At 37.3% G+C, this 23,372-nt stretch overlaps 1 protein-coding gene across 2 annotated transcripts in view; it reads right to left on the reverse strand.

Moving 5' to 3' along the window:
• Window positions 1-3,344: 3,344 nt before the first annotated feature.
• Med13 (mediator complex subunit 13) overlaps window positions 3,345-23,372 on the reverse strand; it is a 97,570-nt gene continuing 77,542 nt past the window's right edge. The window contains exons 21-30 of one of the 2 annotated variants that reach the window (XM_076543084.1): window positions 22,519-22,738; window positions 20,938-21,129; window positions 20,554-20,777; window positions 17,143-17,285; window positions 16,433-16,591; window positions 16,133-16,318; window positions 13,648-13,796; window positions 12,124-12,297; window positions 9,033-9,133; window positions 3,345-7,308 (exon numbers count right to left, since the gene is read on the reverse strand). In XM_076543084.1, the coding sequence (XP_076399199.1) occupies window positions 7,176-7,308; window positions 9,033-9,133; window positions 12,124-12,297; window positions 13,648-13,796; window positions 16,133-16,318; window positions 16,433-16,591; window positions 17,143-17,285; window positions 20,554-20,777; window positions 20,938-21,129; window positions 22,519-22,738 (1,681 nt within the window). In that variant the 3' untranslated portion in view covers window positions 3,345-7,175. Of the gene's footprint in view, window positions 7,309-9,032; window positions 9,134-10,152; window positions 10,242-12,123; window positions 12,298-13,647; window positions 13,797-16,132; window positions 16,319-16,432; window positions 16,592-17,142; window positions 17,286-20,553; window positions 20,778-20,937; window positions 21,130-22,518; window positions 22,739-23,372 lie in introns of those variants that run through there. The other variant, XM_076543085.1, reaches the window with a different exon arrangement.

Consider the following 23,372-nt stretch of genomic DNA (forward strand, 5'->3'; position numbering starts at 1 on the left):
ACTAAAGGCAGGCCAACAGACAAACAACTGATAAGCAAAACAAAGGCCAACAATTACCACCATTATCATTACTATTATTTGGGATTTAGTTTTCCAGAAAAGAACTTGCAATTTAGCTCAGCCAGCCTCAAACCCAATGTCCTGCTTAGCTTCCTAAGTATTCACAATCCCCAGGATTATTATTATTATTTTTTTTTTTTTGAGACAGTCTTGCTATATATATAGCCCAGGCTGGAATCAAATTGCCATCACTTCCTTTTTTTTTTTTTTTTTTTTTTTTGGTTTTTTTGTTTGTTTGTTTGTTTGGTTTCTCTGTGTAGCTTTGCGCCTTTCCTGGAACTCACTTGGTAGCCCAGGCTGGCCTCGAACTCACAGAGATCCGCCTGGCTCTGCCTCCCGAGTGCTGGGATTAAAGGCGTGCGCCACCACTGCCCAGCTTTGTCTTCACTTTCTGTATGCTGGGATTACAGACCTGCATCACCATGCCCTTGTAAACAACTAGTAATGGGCTACAAGGAAGAGATTTTTATGGTCTATACAACCAGACAGATGGTAGTCTTATTCCGTGACAAAAAAAACATGAGAACCAGATGAATTTTTGTGGATAATTCATGTTATAAAGACTTTCTCAGAACAAAAAGAATTAAAAGAGCCAAGGCCTATACTATACCTGGGCATTCTGAACACAAGTTTATAAACACTACATGCTTTGAGAACTGTTTAAATTACTTTTTTGTTTCCCTTTCTGTATAGTAGGTAGGAGCAAAATAAGGAGGTCTTTGGTTTTAACCTAGATAACAGGTCATTCTTTAATACAGTTCTACTGGGCCATTCTTGGAAAGAAGACCAAAGAACACTAAAAACATCTTCTGGGCTGGGGAGATAGATAGCTCAGTCAGGGAGAAGCAGACAGGAGAAGGGCAAGCTTGCTGTGAGCACCAGCTCAGAGAAAGAGAATGTGCCTCCAACAAAACTGGACAGTCAGCACCTTAGAAACACCAGCAAAGAAGTGCTATGAACTCCACACACATGTATTGGCCTGAACACACCCATATACACATAACAATAACTCCATTTCCTTTATTCTTATACCGAATTTGTTTATACCGATAAGCAAGAGTTCTTTAATTTTTGGTCCAGGATTGGGACCATCCTACATTATACACAGGAACACACTGAACTCTATAGGAATAATAAAATAGTGCCTCAGTAATACACACATTTGAGACAGTCTTCAAATAATAATAATAATAAACTTTCACCATGAGCTAAAAACAAAATTTTCTTACATTGTTAAAAACAAAAAAGCCAGGTAGTGGTGGTGCATACCTTTACTCCCAGCACTCAGGAAGCAGAGGCAAGTGGATCTCTGTGAGTTTGAGGACAGCCTGATCAACAGAGTGAGTTCTAGGACAGTCAGGGTCACACAGAGAAGCCTTGTCTTAAAATAAACACACACCAAACCTTTCAGTATCTTTTTTTTTGGGGGGGGGCGGGGCGGGGAGGACTTTTCAAGTTTCTCTGTGTAGCCCTAGCTGTCCTGGAACTAGCTCTGTAGACCAGGCTGGCCTTGAACTCACAGAGGTTTGCCTGCCTCTGCCTCAAGAGTGCTGGGATTAAAGGTGTGCACCACCATGCCCAGCAAGCCTAGCCTATAAAACCTATGTCTACAGTCCCAGTACTTGGGAGGGAGGGAGGAGGGTCAGGAGTTCAGGACCACCCCTGGATACATAGCAAATTCAAGGCCAGATTGGGCTACATGAGACCCAATCTAAAAATCTGTAACAAATCAAAGACAAATAAATGTATTAATACTCCAAGTAGAAAAATTATTTCAGGTTACCTCAACAATCCAAGAAATACATTTATAAATATATCAAAGGCCTAGACAACTTCCACAAGTAAGTTATCTGCTCCATGAAAATGTTCACCATCTTCCCCACACTTTTAACTCTCTGGATTCATTCCTTCAAAGGAACTCACATGGAGAACTATGACAGAAAAATTTTCAAAAGAAAAGTCTCAAAAAAGGAACCAACTAGCCGGGCGTTGGTGGCACACGCCTTTAATCCCAGCACTCGGGAGGCAGAGCCAGGCGGATCTCTGTGAGTTCGAGGCCAGCCTGGGCTACCAAGTGAGTTCCAGGAAAGGCGCAAAGCTACACAGAGAAACCCTGTCTCGAAAAACAAAAAAAAACAAAAAAAAAAGGAACCAACTACCATTCTTCAATTTCAGTCATGGCTTATAACAGAATCATGAATCACACAGGTCCAACAGAGAAACCTTTTGCTAGGGGTGAACAACAGAGGTTTCGCTAAACAACTAGGACTAAGAGTAAGTATCAAGCCCTTGAGCATGTAGTAGATGAGAGAAAACAAGCACTTCCTTAGGCGGACTGCCCCGTAGTTACTCCGGGGATGAGGCAAGGGTTTTGCATACTAGGCAAGTGCTCTATCCACCAATGAGGTATGACTTACAGTAGTCTCCAAACACTGGGTCAGAGTACTGTAAACCAGAACAGAAAAGATGGGTGCGATTGTCCAAACAATGACTACACTTCCCTTATAAAAACGGTAACTTGTAAGGCTCATATATAATACTAATAACAAGGTAGAAATCATTCAGAGGAAAACTATGAAATGGAATAAATTGAGGTACAAAGTTTCAATGCCACACATCTTCATTTATAGAAGTTTTTGAAATTGTTGGCAGAAACAGTTTAAGTGACCACAATAATTTTGAGGTATCTCTTTGGCTTAAATATGAACAAGGCACTTTATACCACTGCTTACAGGACTCAGACACAGGTATTTTTGATACATTATTCGTATTTTAATATTTAATGTTTTTCATGTCTCAAATATGTTTATGTGGCTCTCTCTCTCTCTCTCTCTCTCTCTCTCTCTCTCTCTCTCTCTCTCTCACACACACACACACACACACACACACACACACACACAACAGCTCTAAGTATGACTGTTTAAATATAACTGTTTCGGCTAAATAGTTAACACCAAATTAATTAATAAAAAGGAGCTGCTATGCGCACGCGCACACGTTTATCATGAATAATGAACATCTGAAGAATTAACATTCACTTCAAAACAAAAACAAAAAAACTCCTTTAATCCCAGCACTTGGAAAGCACAAGCAAAGACGTGTCTGTGAGTTCAAGACCACCCTGTTCTACACAGCAATACCCTGCCTCACACCTGCCCATCCCAAACAGCCCTCAGTGTCTAGGTGAACCCCTTCTCTGCCTATGTGACCCAAAAGTAGTAATTTCTCCTAATTATGGAAACATTTTAAGATAGAAATATTTTCAACAGAATGAGACACCACAATGAAGGCTTCATGAATAATTTATTCCATTTGAAGTTTTGTTTTTTCTTTTTTTTTTTTTAAAAAGTATAAACTTTTTCATTTCCTCAATCACAATTTGTACAACTCAGTGTTATGGCATTCGGCAGCAATAGTGTTTGTTCCTTATTCTTTTTAAAATTTTTGTCACGTTAAAAAGAAAAGCAATTGGACCATATTAAATGTCACTGCTAAACAACAACTTAAAAACGCCCCTTCATAAAGTGACCAAGCTATTCTGAGAGGGTGGATGCTGACATGTCCAGTAATGATGTTACAATTTCTAGTTTAAACTCAGTAACTTTAAGGTCCACAAATCCAGTTTACTTTAAAAACTAAAGCTATTTTAAAACTTCAAGAGTATCTCAACCTGAGGAGTATTTTAGGTCCCAAATCCAGTTTTGAAATTTATACTCCACAAAAGAGAGAAAGAGAGAGCCAAAGAGAGAATGAGTGAATACATATATAAAAATTTAAACCACAGTTCTGGGCCCATTAACACACTAAGAAATACCAAAGGGTAAGATTTTTCCCGCTGATTTGGAGAGAGTGGGACAAAATAAAAATAATTATTAAACACATTTTTCTTAATTTTAATTAAACTAAAATATTAAGAGGAAACCCAGACCAAAATGTCAGTCAAGCAACATTGAATGTCTCAATAGACTAATACGCAATGCCACAGTGGGTAGGAGCAGATTCTATGATGCAATAGCATTTAAAGACTTTCTTTTAACCTATTCAATCTGAACATTTGAAATAATGTGACATAATATTTTGATATTACAGTAATAACATAGTGCTTGATTAAAGATCTGCAAATCTTTGTAGTAACACATTAAGTTAAAAAAATTACCTCAGAAGGTAAATATGAAGACGAAAGAGAATATTTGAATACAGTAATCTGTGCCATACTGACAATTGAGGACGAAGACAGCGGAGGAGAGTCGACTAAGTAGTAAGAGCTTAATTTTAGTGGTTAAGAAAAGTTTAGAAATATTTAAAAATTACAAGCTATTTTAAAATTTAAGGATTACATATAAGTACACTTGGTGGCCTTCTGGCCAAACAATAAGGTGTACAGAAATGTATTCATACGGTGTTAATTCACAGTCCTGATAACTGAATGGCTTGCATAAGAAAGGTATGGCTAGATGTTTCAGACTGGCTGGAAGCAGACATTATATAACTAATCTTTAAAATGCTAAAATACTGAACTTTCACCTGCTTCATAATGGATAACTGCACACAAAACAGGCATTAGCATTGAAATGAGGAAGTTAAGGTTTGGGAACTCACTGGGACAAAGGGTACAATTTTGCTTACCTACTCAAATAAACAATTACCCATGCTTGTCTGTGACAGTACATTAGTTAGATCTATCATCCTGCAAGGCTTCATTTCTTCTAATGGCTATTTAGTAACTTCTTTTGAGCAAGAACTGATGTGTGAAGGGAAAGAAAAAAACTGATAAATAAATCTTGTATTTGGGAATAGTTCCTGATTGCCAAGTAAGAAGAATTGTGTGCGGGGTCCCTGCTATGGCTACATGAAAGAAACTGCTAGGGAATACTCTTGTTAAATCTATTTCCAAACCAAGGTGTGGTTATTATAAGTTAGTGATTTTAAATTGGGATTATAGTCTTTTATTTTCTTGAATCACTATTGAGCTACGAAAATAACAAGGATAATTTTTAATAGAAATTCCAAATAAGCATATTTTACTTCAAATCTTAAGTTCCCCCCACCAAAAAAATACAGAACAAAATATATCAACATAATCTGTGGTGGTGTCAGCATAATTTAAAAACAGAGATGTGATCTTTAAATTTAATATCAAAATATGCTCAAAATTTAGATCGCTCTATTAAGGTTGAAGGAATAATCTGAAAACTTGTTACTAATTGTGTTTCTTTATAGAAAAACAAGAGTTGGTAATGTTTTCATATACCCAATTTAAAGAAGATACTGTAAGAAAATGGTGTTTGCTAAGTAACATTAAATGTATACTATTTACAAAACAGGTTTCAGTTTAAAAAAAACATACTGAATTACTGAGTTTTGTAAATACAACTGATTTTGTCCTTGTCAACAATGAATGAATATACAAGTAGGAATTTTGAAAGACTGCTTCCAAGAAAGATAGGTAGACTTGTCGACTGTGAATTCAAGTCAGCGGTGCAGGCAGGAGACTAACTGGGCTCTGGTGAGCAGCACTGTAGAAGGATTGCTTCAGGGGTAAAGCCTGCGTCAAAGCAGTTATCTTGGCATGTGCAAACAAGAAGGGGGAGTTGTACTGAAGGAAGGGGTGAATTAAAGTCCCTAAAATTCAAGTCCCTTCTTTAGGGAGGCGAGACCCTCCTTGGCATATGCCCTACCTTAATTTGAGCTGTGTCATAGAAAAGTACAGACTCTGGCGTTTGGGACTGCCATCTCCAAACCAAGAAAATTCAATAAATAACAAAGTCAAAGGGAACAGTTTAGAAAATGGTTCTTTCACTAGTGGAACAGAGTCTGAATACCAGAATTCACTGAGGATCTATTTACACCACAGTTTGATTGCACACACACTCACACTTTCACACCCATACATATGCATACTCTCTCACACATTCCCAATCTTTAATTTAAAAAAAAAAAAAAAAAAAGAGTAAAGCAATCAAGAGTGACTGCTCTTAAAATAATTTGTAAAATGCCTAGAGCTGGGCTAAATTTCAACCTTATAACAGATCCTGTAGATAAATTTCATAATTAGTAATATCCCCATGCCTAAATGTGCCACTGTGAAAACTGAAAAAAATTTAAGCATATAACATTAAACACCAAAATTAGTTTAAGCATTCAGTAGCAAATTTTTTTTTTTTTGTAAAACTAAGTTTCTTTCACTGGAAATGGCCTGAAATATTAGTCATAGCCCTAAACCATAGTACAAAATATAACTGAAGAATTTTCATTTTATTCTAAGTTAATCCACCTAACAATATCACGTATGTATATTGCCATCATGTTATTCTGCAAAGGTGTGATATATAAAATGCTGTAAGACCCGGTACCTTTTCCATTATAAACACAGTGAACTTCATTACTGTACATGTACTCTGCAACTACAGCTTAGCTGTAAATCTTCCACACACATGGTATGGACATTATTCCCGCTATCCCTGTTAAACTGTACAGTGAGACAATACAAATTTACTGTCCGACCCACCCCTTACAAAAAAATAATACTCTAAAAGCAACCCTACTGCAACTTTTTAATTAAGACGATTACATATATTTTAGACCAATTGCTTTAAAGCAAGAAGGCAGTATAAACCTTCTAGGAAAATTTTTATAAAAGAGGTTAAGAAATATAAGACAATTTATACATTTAAAAACTTACAATAAATAAGAGATGCAGGCATTTTTGAATACTAGATACTATATCCAATACAAGAACATCTTGATGTTCTAAAGCCATATGTTGAAATTCATTGTTCCTCATGTTTCCTCTCCATGCTTTTAATATTCTTTAACATGAATGGGTACTATGGCTCATTACTTTTCACAAATACTGTGACTGGAAAAAAAAGGTTAATTTTTGCTACGAAAATGTTATAATACGTTTTGAATAATCAGTCATCATCCTAAAGAGCTCAGTATAGTCAATGAAAAATAGGGTTATAGCCCCACCCCCCCAAGTCAAAACAATATTTGTTGAAGTAATAAGAATTAGACCCCATCACAAATGACTTCCACTGAGAACTGTAACTTAATCCTGCAACAAAATATCCTTTCTTCCTGTTCTTTCCTTGCGCAATTCCATCAAACGAAGATCACAGCATATTCATGATAAAGTTATATAACTGATTCAGCACCACAAAATGAATTGGGAGACACGAGCGTCTGTCCTGGATTGCAGGGTCACAGGTTAGCCACGAGAGTGCATTGTACTGTTCCAAAACAAACCTGAAAAAAATAAATAAACTGTGTAAATCCATCTATTTCAACAAAGACTTTAGCAGCACTTTTAAGTTTCAAAGTGCTGGGGTGTGTGCGCGCATGTGCATATATGACAAGATATTGCTGTGCATGTCACTCTGGCCTCAAACTCACCATGAGGCCCAGGCTAGCTTTAAACACATGGTCCTCCTGCCTCCACCACATAAGCACTGTGACTACATCAGCAACACAACCATTGAAACTCTTTCTTTGCTAAGAACTTCACACTGTAACCCAGGCTAGCCTCAATCTAAGCCTTTTGCTTTGGCTTCCTGAGTGGCATCATGCCTGGCTAAAGTCACTTTCTTTGTTGTCTGGTTCCATTTCTTTTTTGCTTGTTTGTTTTTAAGCTGGACTTTAAGCTAGTCTCAAACTTGTAGTATTTGTTCTGTCTAATCCTCCCAAATCCTGAAATTATAGGTATAATGCCTTTAATCCTGGTACCCAAGAGACAAGGCTGGTGAATCTCTGTCCAAGGCCAGCCTATTCTATAAGATCCAGGCCAATCAGCATTGTCTCAAAGATAGATAGCTAGATAGATAGATAGATAGCTAGATAGATAGATAGATAGAGAGATAGATATAGATACATACATACATAGATGACTAAATGAAATAATGAATGAATGAATGAAAGAAATAAAATTTGAAAAAAAAAGAAAAGAAGAGAAAAGAAAAGAAAAACCAATGAGCTAAGTGCAGAGGTAGAAGCAGACGGAGTTCTGTGAGGTCAAGAACAGCCTGGTTCCAGGCAGCCCAAAACAACACAGTTGAGACCCTGTCTTAAATAAAAAAGAAAAGAAAAGAAAAAAAGAAAAAAAAACAAAGAAAAGAAAAAAGAAAACGAACAATAGATAAGGAATAGAGATATAACTAATTTCACCACGCACGAAATTTAAAACTAGCCTGTGATACATAAGACCCTTTCTCAAAAATTGAGGGGAAAAAATTATTCATATTAGAAAATCACTCATTTCTAGGAGCTGGAAAATTGGCTCAGCAGTTAAGAGCACTGACTGTTCTTCCAGAGGACCTGGGTTCAATTCCCAGCACCCACACAGCAGTTCACAACTGTCTGTAACTCCTGTTCCAGGAGACCTGACACCCATGGCAAAACACCAATGCACATAAAAAAAATAACAAAAATAAATAAATAAATAAATAAATAAATAAATAGAAAACACATTCATTCTCCGTAATTTAATGGGGTTGGGACTTAAAAGTCCCAACTTAAGAGTAATTAAACAGAGCTCAGTGCTTAAGAGCACGGGCTGCTCTTCCAGAGGACCAGCTTTCAATTCCCAGCACCCACATGGCTGCTAACAAATCTGTTAACTCCAGTTCCAGGGCATCTGATGCTCTCTTCTGGCCTGCACTGGCACTGCATGGAGGCAAAACACCCAAAATAGAAATAATAAAATAGTTTTTAAGAAAAAAATAATTCAATGGGGTTTAATTCAGGGGTATAGCAATTTGCCTAGTATGCACAAGGCCCCCATGTTTTGTCTACATCATTAGTGGAGAGGAAAAAACCCTTAAGTCCCAAACACTAAGTCATCTAAAAGAATTCATCCAGGGATTCAAAACTAAAAAGCAGTAAACTCTTCCCGAAAAGAATACAGACATTTAATAATAAACATCCTATTTTACTCAAGTTGAAACAGAGAACACGGAATGTCACCAGAGCTGTACCTGAGGACGTCTGAAGTCTGATTTGAGTCAAGTGGGTGGGAGTGTTTGCTGTGAAGCAGCTCGTCAGATTGCACTGAAGGCACGTGGAGGTGCAAAGAGGCCTAAAAGGTAAGGTCATCAGTCAGCCGGGCGGGAATCAGTTAGTCTCAACGCGCTTTCCCAATGGACTGTCCTTGATGAACTGATCTCATGAGAGTGTTAGCAGTGGGAGCTACTATAAAAATTCATGGTTCTGACGGAAACTTTAAGGTGCAAAACTTACAGTGTATCTCTCTACAATTTTTACTTTAAACTTGTTGTAGTACCATGTATCAATCCTTGAAAAAAAAAAAAAGAAAAAGAAAAAAGAAACCTTTCTCATCTCCTAATTGGCTTAAGTGTATAAAGCAAATGACTAAGAAAACACTCAACCGTCAGCCTGAGTGTACCCTGCCCCTGGATTACACAGACTTTAGACTGTGAAGCTATACTCTAAGCAGCACTAAAAAAAAGTCAAGGGAGTAATCCTGCACAATGTTTTACTCAGGAAGCTGTATCTTTAACAAAGCTGCCTCTGAATGAAACTTAGCAACGAAAACAATGTACACATGCCTGTATATATTTCTTAGCAGAGGCTTGTAACAACTGTACACACATTTAGTCATAGCAGTGAGTAGTAGGCAGAAGGAATTTGCTACTATTCTTCACATTCAATTATGTAAAATAATCATCTAGCATGTAAGTTGTACAACAGTATTAATTCTATGACAAAGTGGTGGTGTCACCAGACAAAAATTCACAAAGCTTTCTACATTCTATGAAGATGCTTCTTTATATCAGTCTGTGTTCTCAAACACAACTATATACAAGTATAAGTTCTTATATAATACATTCAGGAATGTAACTAAAATGTTTGAACTGTCTATGAATTCTTGATTTATGAATTATAAATAAGTCTCAGTTGTCAGATCACTACAAAGTAAATGAATGCTGACTAAATTCTTGTGATAAAAATATTTTTAATCATCTAGAACCTGCTGATTTCTCAAGCACATAGAAATATACCAAGTGGTTTTATTGACAACAGTACAGAATTAAAATGGGAAACATGAAAAAGATAAAAGGTGAACAAAATTATGTTAGGTTATGCCTTACCTGTGATTCAGAATCAGAAGTCCTAATCTTGTTACACTGTATCTGAGGGTGAATGCTCACTTTACACTATCCTCTCTGCAAATAAATATTGAGTAGAAAAGAATCTGGATAGTCCCTTGGACTTTTCATCAAAGTGTTTACTAAACAAAAGTGTGCCCTGAAACACTAAGTAATAACTACAAATAGGTATTATACTGAATTTGGACACTGCTAGACAGGCAAGGTCATTTACTGCTATTTTGAGAACTTAGTGTGCACACCGGCTCTGTGACTACACGGGGGAGGAGACAGCATGTGTGGTACCAAGGAACTCTTGTTTAGTGGAGGTTCCAAAGACTACTACTCTGCAGAACCCCCTGGGAAGACATTCATATAGTGAAACAGGATAGACCAATGAACATCTGGTAGAAGAATAAAAGTCACAGACTAAACTAACATTTTATTAATAGTTAATTCTAGGACAAGGATAGCTCAGAGTAAATTGACTGGCATTCAAGGTGGGGGTGGGGGGTGGGGATGGTACATGCTACAGATTATAAACTATGGTATCTTTATGAATGTGTTATATAAGACCATTGTTTAATCTCAAAAGGCTTTGATACAAAGGGACATGGGCCAAGAGTATCAAGATTTAAATGGCATAAAAGGTCCAAGAAATCTATATGCTCAGAAACTACTAAAACAAAATTTCAAGACATGAAAGCATACATTCTGACCTGAAATGTGAAGAGCCCACATACAGTAGTTTTTACATTGTGTAAGTCAGATCTCCATTTACTATTTTTGAGTAGTAATAACAATAACAATCACCACAGAGAGCTTTCACATCTCATTTTACTTTACCATCTTAAAATTTATATTATAAGATGAATAATGAAAAAATAAGTATATGTCTGAGAATCTCACTTCTTACAAACTCCTCACCAGCCAGGCAGTGGTGGAACACCCATCTAATCCCAGTACTTGGGAGGCAGAGGCAGGTAGATCTCTCTGAGTTCGAGGCCAGCCTGGTCTACAGAGTGAGTTACAGGAAAAGCACCCAAAACTACATGGAGAAACCCTGTCTTGAGGGAAAAAACAAACAAACAAACAAACGAAAAAACTCACCAGTTTTTTGTTTGTGTTTTGTATCACTGCTCACCTGGAATGCACTCAGTAGACCAGGTTGGCCTCCAATTCCTAGGGAATCTTCTTGCCTCTCTCTGCCTCCCAAGTGCTAAGATTATAAGTCACAATGCCCAACCTACTCATTAGTTGTTTGCTTATTTCTGAGACAGGGGTCTCACTATGTAGCCCTGGCTATTCTGGAAGTCCCAATGTACAACAGGCTAGCTTTAAGCTTTCAGAGATCCTCCTGCCTTTGGCAGCTTGGGTGCTGGGATTAAAGAAATGTGCGATCACACCCATCATACTCAATAGTAATTTATACAAAAGAAACTTTTTAGAGTAGGTAAATTAAAGTAAAATCTACAAAGATTGTTATTTTTTTTTTATCTTAAAAATAATGAAATGTAATAGGAGTGCAGAATGATCAAATAACATAATTATCCACAAAAGACCTAGGTTTTACTCTTGATGTCTACTACTAATTTGTGACTTTAGAGGGGTGAATTTCCTGAATTAAAATACGTTCAGCTGGAGAATAAGACTAGAAAGAGTCACTGTAATGTTTCTCAGCTCTAAACGTCTACATTGCAATTGAAAATATAACTTAAAAGCAAGATTTCCAGATGTCTGACTTAAGAATAATGTTTAAACTTAATATACATTTTTATAATTACATGTTTCATATTAGATAATTCTTTTTATGATGGCAGCTACAGAAATACATACAACAATGTATTTAAGAACTTGGAATTGAGATGAGATGTAAAACTTTAAAATGTCACTTTGATAGTTCTCAGCACTAAAACTATGAATTAGGATTAGTTACGAATTGCGACATAAATAGTAATACCTTAAGAAAAAGGGGACATTGATATTGTGCTTGAGGACATGCTGACCAGAACCAGTCAGGTAATGGACCCGCTTTGGCAGTTGATACAAAGTATCCAAGGGCCAATGGTTGTTGAAGAATATTAGTTACTTCATCATGAGATTCTGTTGAAAGTAGCCGATCAGTACCCTGACCCTTAAAAAGACAAGAGTATTATTAGTTCCTTCAATATATGCAGACAACAAACATACATACAAAATGACTTACAACTACTAATTTCATATTATTATTGCAATGAACCACATAAAATACTAAAAATTAAATGGTTATATATTTAGTCAGAGTCTCAGTTACTACAATGCCTAACCTGGTGACAGGCCAATAACCTCTACTGCTTAGAAACCGAAGCAAGAAGATCCAAAGAAGTTCAAGGCCTGCTTGGGCTACAAAGTAAGTTCAAGGCTAGTCTGAACAACTTATCTAGACCATCTCAAAATTTGAGGACTAAAGATGTGAGTTCACAGCAGTACACTAGTCTAGCATGTGTAAGTCTAAATCCAATCCCAAGCCTAATAACTAACTAAATGTAGTAATACCATGAAAGCAAAAGCAGTGCATTACGAAACAGCAAAACAAAGTAAGTATGTCTATGGTCAAAGTGAATACAAAATACAAATCATTCACTCTAACTTCCTCTTTTTTCCTAATAGTTCTTCAACTAATTCCTCAAGCCCAATTCAAAAGACAAATTCAACCTGCTTTGTTCCCCAGCACTGTCTATAAAATGCTGTTAATTTCCATAGTGTTTTGGAAGGCATTGTAGCAATATGGACTACTGTTCTTTCTCTTTGGATTGGTCACCAAATTTCTCAGCATTTATTTTAAGAAAACAGATAAAAAGGAAATCAATTCACAACGAAAATGTTCTTATATCAGTACCTTACGCACTAGTAATCCTACTATTGTGATAAAACAGTAAAAACTGCACACTTCCCTTTTTATTATTTTTTTGAGAATGTCATATAACTTTTTGTTTTGTTTGTTTTTGTTTTTCGACACAGGGTTTCTCTGTGTAGCTTTGGAGCCTGTCCTGGAACTCACCCTGTAGCCCAGGCTGGCCTCGAACTCACAGAGATCCGCCTGCCTCTGCCTCCCAAGTGCTGGGATTAAAGGTACACACCAACACAGCCCGACTTTATAACGTGTTTTAATCACAGGATTACTGGTGCTATTAATGATCTGGGGGGCGGTGGGGGAGGGGAGAACCAGACATATTGGTGCAATCCCTGCACAATGGAGGCTCAAACACCAAAAACAAACAAACGAGGCCATGGGCAGTGATGAGTTCAATACTTGTGAGGAAGAAGTAGGGAGATCATTGCCCCACCCCATCACCAAAAAAGTACTAATAGCTAAACAAAATTGCATGAGCTCAGGGGATCTCATCTCTTTGCTAATTTCAAAGAGGAAAATGGTGTTCTAGTTCATATAATAATCCCTATATGGATGGCATTTACATCCACGGAAACTTTTTAACAGAATTACCTTGCCAGCATCACCTCCATGGGGGTAATGAGAACCTGGAGAATGTACGGGAGATGCAGTTGGAGATGCAGGAAGGATATTAATGATATCAGGATCAAGATCATCTCCTGTGTCTAATAAATCAAAGATACCCATTCCATCTGCTCCATCTGTACAGAGAAAAGAAATTAGTATTTTATTTTCTGTATACCATGATCATTCACAGTAAAGTATTAAAATAATACTTTATAATAATATAGGCAAGGCATGATGGCACATGCCTGTAATCCCATCACTTAGAAGGCTGAGTGAAGAGGATTGCTGTGAGTTTAACGCCAGCCTGGACTATACAAGCAGTGAGAGCCTGTCTCAAAACAACAACAGCAGGGGCTAGTTGATACATGCCTTTAATCTCAACACTTAGAGGCAGTGGCAAGAGGATTTCTGTGAGATCCACACTAGCCAGTGCTACACAGTGAGACCCTGTCTCAAAATACAAAACCAACCAAAAAGTATCTTACAAGTAAAATGGTTACTATAACCAACATTTACTAAACATCAACTATGTGCCAAGTAGTGTGGTAACAGTCATATAAAGGATTTCCCAGTCCTAACCAATAAAGAGGACTACAAAAGGATTATTCAGGGCTTTCCAATGGACCCTGTAATCATAGGGGTCTTTTTCTTTTTTCTTAAATGTGGCGCCCCGGATTGAACCATGGGACACACAAATGACAGGTAAGCATTATACCACTGAATTAACCCCAGCTCCAGGAGTCCTGATAGAAAGGAGAGAGTAGTAGAGGAGGAGGCAGTGAAAGAATTACTGCTGTCATTCAAAATGAAGAGAGAGTGCAGAAGCCAAAGAGTACAGGCTTTGTACAAAGTAGTCTCTAGAAGCTGGCAAAGGCAAGGAAACAGATTTATCTAAAATTCTAGAAGGAATCAACCCTTACAACTTGACTGTAACCCACTGAGAATGATTCTGAGCATTATAACAAACACATGTTCTTTCAGGCCACTAAGTATATAACAACATTATGAAAACAATGGGTAACAAAACCAATATAAAATCGAGAAATGTAAATGTGTTTTAAATGGTACTATTCATTACTAAGTAAAATATTCAAGTTATTAACAACAAAAGAATAAAGTGATAAAATGTGCCAGACTGTGGTGGTGCATGCCTTTAATCCTAGCACTCAGGAGGCAGAGGCAGGTGAATCTTTGTGAGTTAGAGGTCAGTCTGGACTCCAGGATAGTCAGGGCTACACAGAGAAACCCTATCTTGAGGAAAGGAAAAGAGAGGAGAGAGAGAGCACGAATAAAATGTATGTGTATTTTTGAAGATCTATCATTTTCAAAAGTAGTTTAGAATAACAATAAACACTACTTTTTTATTCAATTAAATACAACCTAAAAGGTTCAACGAGTTACATCTCTATTCTAGCAGTTTGCACAAAACACTGTTTTAGCAAACTGACATATAAAAGACTACAAATATATCTCCGTGGTAGAAACAGCTTGTCTAGCATGCAAAAAACCCTAGGTTTAATCTCTAGTATTGTTTAAAAAAAGAAAGAAAAAAAACATTGTGGGTGTATGGAGAGAAAAGAGGCAGATTATATATATGGTATATAGAAGGATGGTAAAATTTATGTACAAGTAGCTCGAAAGCACAGCATAAATACTCAAAAATTTTATGATCAATGATAGCCCCTCAAAATAAAACTTACAAAATTCCTATCAATGACTAATTCTGATACAATAATATAAAATGGCATAGTCATTTCCTAAAGCCACTTTAATAAATTACCATGCACTTTTTGGAGTAAAACAAACATTTCTTCGTTTATGTTTGAGAGTCAAGTCTTAGTAATCTGTTTCCTTATCTTTACCAGTGACTTGAACTATATGCCTTAGCTCGCAGCCTTCTCTTGGACTTTGCATCCTTTTCTTCCTTTAAACAGCTTTTTCCTATTGAGTATAGATACAGCTTCCTCTTTGCTTCCTTGTTATGAGGTATGTTCTATTGCTTTTAAGTCCCATTTGCATCGTTTATGATAAAACTCTCCATCTCAATAGTCTTAACTACATCTTCGAAACTCTTTTTTCTTACTAAGGTAAATGTCAGGGCATGCTATTCAGCCTACTAAAACTGTCAATATTTTAAAAAGCCTAGTGGTGTGTGCCTGTAGTCCCAGCCACTTGGGAGACTGAAGCAGGAGGGTGGCTGAGCGTGGGAGTTTCACACCAACCTGAGCAACACAGCAAGACCTTGTCTCAAAAATACTTTTAAAAAACTAAAAGAAAAAAAAAAAAATCCAACAGCCAGAGTTATACATGCTTATAAACCCAACACTTTCAGATGAAGCAGGAGGATTGCTGGGAACTCAATCAAGACCAAACCTGGGGCTAAATAACAAGCAGCAGGCAAGACAGGGACACACAGCAAGATCAGGATTTCAAAACAAATCAAAGAATTTTGAAGATTCAATTAACTTACCATTGTTGGGATTGAAAGCTAAATCCAAATTTTCAGTGGTGTAAGTTGCCGAAGCTACTTGCACAGAAGCAGAAGTAGGGAACACAAGGATATGAGTACATGATGTATCTTGTGGGGTATTTAGCTGAGGCGTCTGCATATTAAGAGTGGTGCTTCTTCCAAAAACAGAACCAGTTGACACAGAATCTGAAGAGAGATGCATTTTTCCTTTGTTTTTGTAAGTGAAGAATTTTATGTAACACTTAAAAACTTAAGTGTACAATGAATAATTAAATCAGACATGCACTGAAGGTAACTAACCTGGCATGATAACGAAAGAACCCTGGGGTTCCATTGCAACCAAACAAGCACTAAGAATGCTCGGAGAGTCTGCAGCAGATATGCCACACATTCTACACATGTCTTTGAGCCTTTTGCTAAGAGACTGCAAGTTTCGACGACTCAGCAAACAACTCCAATCTGTGGGAATCAACGGGGCAAAGAGAGACAGTACTAAAAGTAAGTGCTCTGTTATGCTATTAACCCAAGGTTACAATAAGAGAGAAATACATGACAGCGCTTCAATTAGTGTATTTCTACCACAGAGGTTATCTCATAGGTAGCGGTACTTGACACCCTTATCCCTTTACCTTCAGTGAGTATCACATACAAGTCATTATATATGATGACTTTACATAAAGACTTTATATATGGCTCCTTGTTTAAAATAAAGTGTTAATAACTTTTAGCATTTTAAAAGATTTATTTACTTGTATGAGTGGTTCTATCTGCACACTACATGTGTGCAGTGCCTGCAGAGGCTAAAAAAGGGCATCAGAATCCCTGAAATTTGGGTTATAGAATCTGTAAGCTACTAGGTTGAGTGCTGAGAATCTGACCTGGGTCAAATGGAAGAGCTCTTAACTACTGAGCACTTAAGCATTTTATTCAATGTGTTACTTAATATGTTCTGATACAAATACACATCATCACAAAACAAAGTACAAAAGTGAGATAAAAGCACAATTTACCTTTCAATTCTCCATGTCCAATCCTACCCAGGCGACCAATTACAACTCTCCATGGTAAAGAACTCATCTGAACAAGTCCTAAGCACCACTCCCAAAGTTTCTGGAGACCAAACCTTCTGGCAGAACCCTTTTTCCGACGAGCCCTATTGAACGAAATGATTGTAAATATTTCTAAAATTCACATGATAACATTTTATAAGAGGATTCAAATGTGTGACAAACTGGTTAATCAATTTTATTTTATTCTGTTTTACTAACTAGTACTAGAGTATATATACTGGTACCAGGTATCATATTGTATATAATATGACTATACTTCCATTATGCAGCTAAGCCCCCAATTCCTGGTCCTTTAAATTTTAATGCTTCAAAACGTTACAAAAACTAAGGCCTGATACACACATATTTGCCATTCAAGTTTCTAAGTTTTTGATATGGGTTCTCTTTAGGTTGCCCAAGATGATTTTAAACTCCTAAATTCAAATAATCCATCCTCCTGGGTTAGCTCCCTGAGTTGTAGGAAACACAGGTGTATAGTATCATAAGCAGTTGCAAGTTTATGCATTGTTTTGTTATTTTTATTGTTTAATATGCATTATGGTCCTGAAGAGATAGCTAATTTGCTAACATGCTGTCCCCTTGCAGTTTTAATCTCAGAGCTGAGGAGGCACACTAGCCAGTCAGTCTGGCCTACATGGCAAAGTCTGGGACAGAGACTGTCTAGCCAGTCTCAGAGAAGGGGAAGGTAGGATGGAGTGCACCTGAGGAATCACAGTTAAGGTTGTCCTCTGACTCCACAAACACACAAATGTTTTAAATATATTTTGAGGGGCTGAAGAGATGGCTCAGCAGTTAAGAGCACCGTCTGTTCTTCCAGAGGACTCAGGTTCAAGTCCCAGCACCCACATGGCAGCTCACAACTGTTTATAGCTCCAGTTCCAGGGGATATGACACCTTCACACCAATGCACATAAAATAAGTTCAAATAAATTGTTAAAATATATATACATATACTCTGATATGTACTTAACCTAAGAAATTTATTTTCGGTTTGCCTACCAAGAGCTTCCATTTACTATAAATACTGTTTATTCCAGCCAAACCTTTTAAGCTCAATACTTAAGTTCAACAACTCTCACTACTGCAGATATTGCATGAACAAGGCAATGGATAAGAACTGAAAAAAATGATGAGTTGTCCAATTTGTGCCAACAATTTTTAATGAACCAATCTCTGTATCTTAAAAGGTAAAAAAAAAAAAAAAATAACCATCACAAACTACATTTCTCAGACCAAATAACGCTGTAGATTTTCTAATCCATATCCTTTACTAGGTAGGCAAGCACATAACACAGCACTTTGCAAATGACCACGAGCAGCTAACATGTATTTAGCACTTAATATGTTATAAGGATATGGCCAAACCACTGTACATGCAATACTCACTTCATCCTAACAATCTGGTGAGGCAGATAAAGCTGCTCTATAGACAATATAAGATAATAAGCTATAGCTCAGGCACCTAATTTTATCAGTATCACAGAGCCAGCAAGAAACCAGTAAGGGATTATATTTCAAGACAGGTCTCATTACATCTTTTTTTTTTGCTTTTTCAAGACAGGGTTTCTTTGTGTAACAGCCCTGGCTGTCCTGGATCTCACTCTGTAGCCCAGGCTGGTCTTGAATTCACAGAGATCCACCTGCCTCAACCTCCCGAGTGCTGGGATTAAAGGCGTGCGCCACCACTGCCCGGCTATTTTGTCTTTTTTAAAATCAATAAAACATAATTGCATCATTCCTCACCATTCCCTTTCCTTCCCCTAACCCCTCCCACACCCCAACAAATCATAATCTTTGTCCCATTTCTACTTTTTTTGAAAGAATTATTTTATTTGTGCATGAGTGTTTTGCTTACATGTATGTGTGTGCACCACATGTAAGCCTGGTCTGCAGAGACCAGAACAGAAGACTAGATTCCTTGTAACTAGAATTATACAGGCGGTGGTGGCACACGCCTTTAATCCCAGCACTTGGGAGGCAGAGCCAGGCGGACCTCTGTGAGTTTGAGGCCAGCCTGGGCTACCAAGTGAGTTCCAGGAAAAGGCGCAAAGCTACACAGAGAAACCCTGTCTCGAAAAACCAAAAAAAGAATTATAGATGGTGGTGAACCACCATGTGGGTTCTGGGAAAGGAACCCAGTCCTCTAGAAAAGCAGCTAGTACTGCTAAGTTCTGAGTTGTCTCTCCTGTCCTTATTTCTACCTTTTGATCAAAGAAGTAAAATGGCAACCTAAGTCTGACAGTAGTGGTGTCCGCTCTCCTCCTTCACAGAGAAGCATTCTTTTCGAAATATTTCATAACTAATGCAAATATCCCACTAAAAGATGTATTTCTTATTTATTTACTTTTTGGTTTTTTGAAACAGGTTTTCTCTGTGTACCCCTGGCTGTCCTGCAACTCCCTCTGTAGGCCAGGTTGGACTTGAACTCAGAGACCCGATCCGCCTGCCTCTGCCTTCGAAGTTCTGGAATTAAAGGTGTGTGCCCAGCTTAACAGATCAGCTTATAAGTAGGAGGGCTCTCAAAATTAGTATTTAAAAATATTTTAAGGGAGTTGGAGAGATGGCTTAGAGGTTAACAGCATTGGCTGATGTTCCACAGGACCCAGGTTCAATTTCCAGCACCTATATGGCAGTTCATACCTGTCTATAACTGCAGTTCCAGGGTTTCTAACACCTTCACACAGACATACATGCAGGCAAAACACCAGTGCACATAAAATTTAAAAAAAAATTTAAAATATTTTAAAATTATGTGTATTAGAAGATATGTGCACATGAACGCAGGTGTCTATGGAAGCTGGAGTTAACAGATGTTTTAAGCCACCTGATGTGGATGCCAAGAACCAATTCTAGCCCTCTAGGGAGAGCAGCAAACACTCTTAACTGCTGTACCATCTCTCTAGTCCCTAATGTTTCAGATTCTTCATCCAAAATCATTACCACAAGATTTGTAACATAAAAGTTAGAGATCTAAATCTTTATCTGTATGACAGATTAATCATGGGAGGGAGTATTTGGTTTTGAGATACAGTGTCTCATTGCAGCCCTGCCTGGCCTCAAACTCAGAGATTCACCTGACTCTATCTCCCAAATGCTGAGATTAAAGACATGTGCCAACATGCCTAGGCAAAAGTGTTTTTAATTATCTTAATTATATAATGTAAGTACTAACTACAAAATGTAGATAATAGTATACCCAGAATCTCAACAATTAATAACATAATGTATATAAGCTTTAAATGGTTATCTACTGAGTATGAAACAGTGTGTGTGCTTGTGCATATGTACATATACTAACATTTCTAATGTTTTCCAAACTGGAAATAATCATGTTTAAGGAAATATAAGTACCTATTTGGAACATCGATGTTAATAATACATGTTTCAAGAAGTTCTCCATATAAATCTGTGCAAGATGCAAGAATCCACCTTTGATCATGTGATAAACAGTAGCCCACAAAAAGAACATTGTATTTCTGTCCAGCTTCTCCAAATGTCTCTCCTAGCTCTGTTTGTTTGTCTTTCACAGGAGCCAGAATAAAAGGTGGTGTATAAAGTCGAATGCACTCTGGTCTCTAAAAAAAAAAAAGAAAGAAAGAAAGAAAGTACTATAGGATTATGCAATCTTAGAACTTGAAATGAAAATAAAGCATTATTATTTAGTTTTATATAAAATCTTAAACTGTAAGTCATCTTAATAACTTTGTTCATGGAAAGCATACTTATAATACTTACATCAGGACTTTTAAGAGCAGTTTCCATAGCTAAGCCTGGACCAAACCCAGTCAGTGTTTTTACATTGGTTGATGTTGGAAGTGGTCTCCGACACTGAGTAAAGGCCGAAAAAGCCAGAGATTTTAAATGCTGGGTGTAGATTTGTCTGTCTTCATGTTTCACAGGTTGTAACAGGTACTGACAAGGAACAATCTACAGATAAATTGAGTATTACAAATGTTAACACAGTAACTTAGAACACAGTTAAGAGAAATCCCTTCAGACAAAACTTCAACATCTAATGGAAAGATTGACTAAAAACCTTCAGCTTCTATCATACATTGTCTTTAATTTTTATGGTACGTGGATGAGAGTTCTGCCTGCATACACACACACACACACACACACACACACACACACACACACACACACACCCCTACCTTCTATGTTATTATGAGTGGAGCCCAGAAAAGAGCATTAGATTCACTCGGAGTTATGGATGGCTGTGAGCTGCCATATGGTACTGGAAAAGAACACTGGTCTTCTGAAGAATAGACAGTGCTCTGAAATAATGAGTCATCTCTCCCACCACTGCTACACGGACTTTAACATACAGGCAATTTATATAGACCCTGAACTAAAGGACTACCTATATATTTTTTAAATTTTCTGTGCACAGAAATTAATATTTATTAAGACTCCCATGAAGCCTATTAATCAAAATTTCTTTAATTTTCTTCTACTTTTACTTGCAATTGGTCTCAAAACTAACTTACATACAATGCAGGCATTATTTTCTATTTAGGCTCTACAAAGTAATACAGAAGAAATAATACACTCAATATAATCTTTTTGGGGGGTGCGGGGTTAACAAACAATGTCTTATTACGTAGCCAAAGTTAGCCTAGAATTATGTACTGATGCAGACTTCAAACTTGTGATCCTCCTACCTCAGCTTCCTGGAATTACAAGCACATACCACCATACATACACACCCAACATCCTCTTTTTATTTCTCATGACAGTAGAATGACAATAAAGTTTATTAAAGATTTATGTACGTGTGTGTGTCTGTGTGTGTGTGTCTGTGTCTGTGTCTGTGTCTCTGTGTCTGTATGTCTGTCTGTCTCTGTCTATGTGTGTATACCATGTGTATGACAGCATCCACAGAGCTGATTGTCTGTTGCTGGAGTTACAGATAGTTGTGAGCCAACAGGATGTGAGTGGAGATAATTACACTTAGATTCTCTGTTAGAGCAACAAGCACTCTTAACTTCTAAGCCATTCATTAGATGCCATGACTACAAAATTTATCTTTTATAAACTCTCTTAAAATTTCTATTATAATATTTAAATAAAATCAATACAGCCTGTCTTTTGTTTGTTTGTTTTTCAAGACAGGGTTTCTCAGCCTTGGCTGTCCTGGAACTCACTTTGTAAACCAGGCTGGACTCGAACACACACAGATCAACTTGTCTCTGCCTTCCGAATGCGGGGATTAAAGGCATGCAACACCATGCCTGGCTTACAACCTGTCTACTAACAAAATTATTTTGAATACAGTAAAGTACCTCTGACAGTTCTAAAACATCAAATTCTTACCTGTACAGAAACAGTACTCTTGATATGAGGAGGAAGAGTCTGGACCATTTCCAGGAAGCATCGAAGTAGCCCCAAAGTCCATACATTAGAAGAGTTAGTGCTCTCATCTTTATTTTCATATGTAAAAGGATCAATTATATAAACAACAATTGCAGGTGGGTAGGTAATTGCATGTGAGTCACCATCCGTGGGAATTCCCACTTTATCACGATCCATTGTGCTAAACATTCAAGTAGAAATAGAACAGAAAGTTGTATTTCATTTGCCTGGGATAGCACCAAAGCAACTACCTACATCCTTCTCCTTTACTGGTAGTACAAGGTATCAGAAAAACCTCTCTAAAAATCAGAATACTCCTTTTCCTCCAAAAAGAACCATAATTCTGTACATACCCTTTCACATTTCATACCATATGAAATCCCATGAAATAAAAGGCTTTGTGCTTTTAAAAGAAAGAAGAATAGACAGCTTAAATAGCTTAACAGTAAGGGATTAAAATGAGACAAAGGTCTGACAGCCATCTCAGAAACTGACCCTGCTCAAGACCCTGCTAGAAACAGAGTTAATCCAGAACGAAGCCAGGGTTATCTGTCCAATGTTCTGGTGCATTTTCAGATTGGACATGTTAATTTCAAAAGTTTAGTGGTGAATAAGCATCATTCTTTGATAGGTAATTTTAATTTTCTTTTTTTTTTTTTGGTTTTTCAAGACAGGGTTTCTCTGTGTAGCTTTGCGCCTTTCCTGGAACTCACTTGGTAGCCCAGGCTGGCCTCGAACTCACAGAGATCCGCCTGCCTCTGCCTCCCGAGTGCTGGGATTAAAGGCGTGCGCCACCACCGTCCAGCTAATTTTAA

Source organism: Peromyscus maniculatus, chromosome 8, assembly GCF_049852395.1.
Source record: "Peromyscus maniculatus bairdii isolate BWxNUB_F1_BW_parent chromosome 8, HU_Pman_BW_mat_3.1, whole genome shotgun sequence".
NCBI classification, from domain to species: domain Eukaryota; kingdom Metazoa; phylum Chordata; class Mammalia; order Rodentia; family Cricetidae; genus Peromyscus; species Peromyscus maniculatus.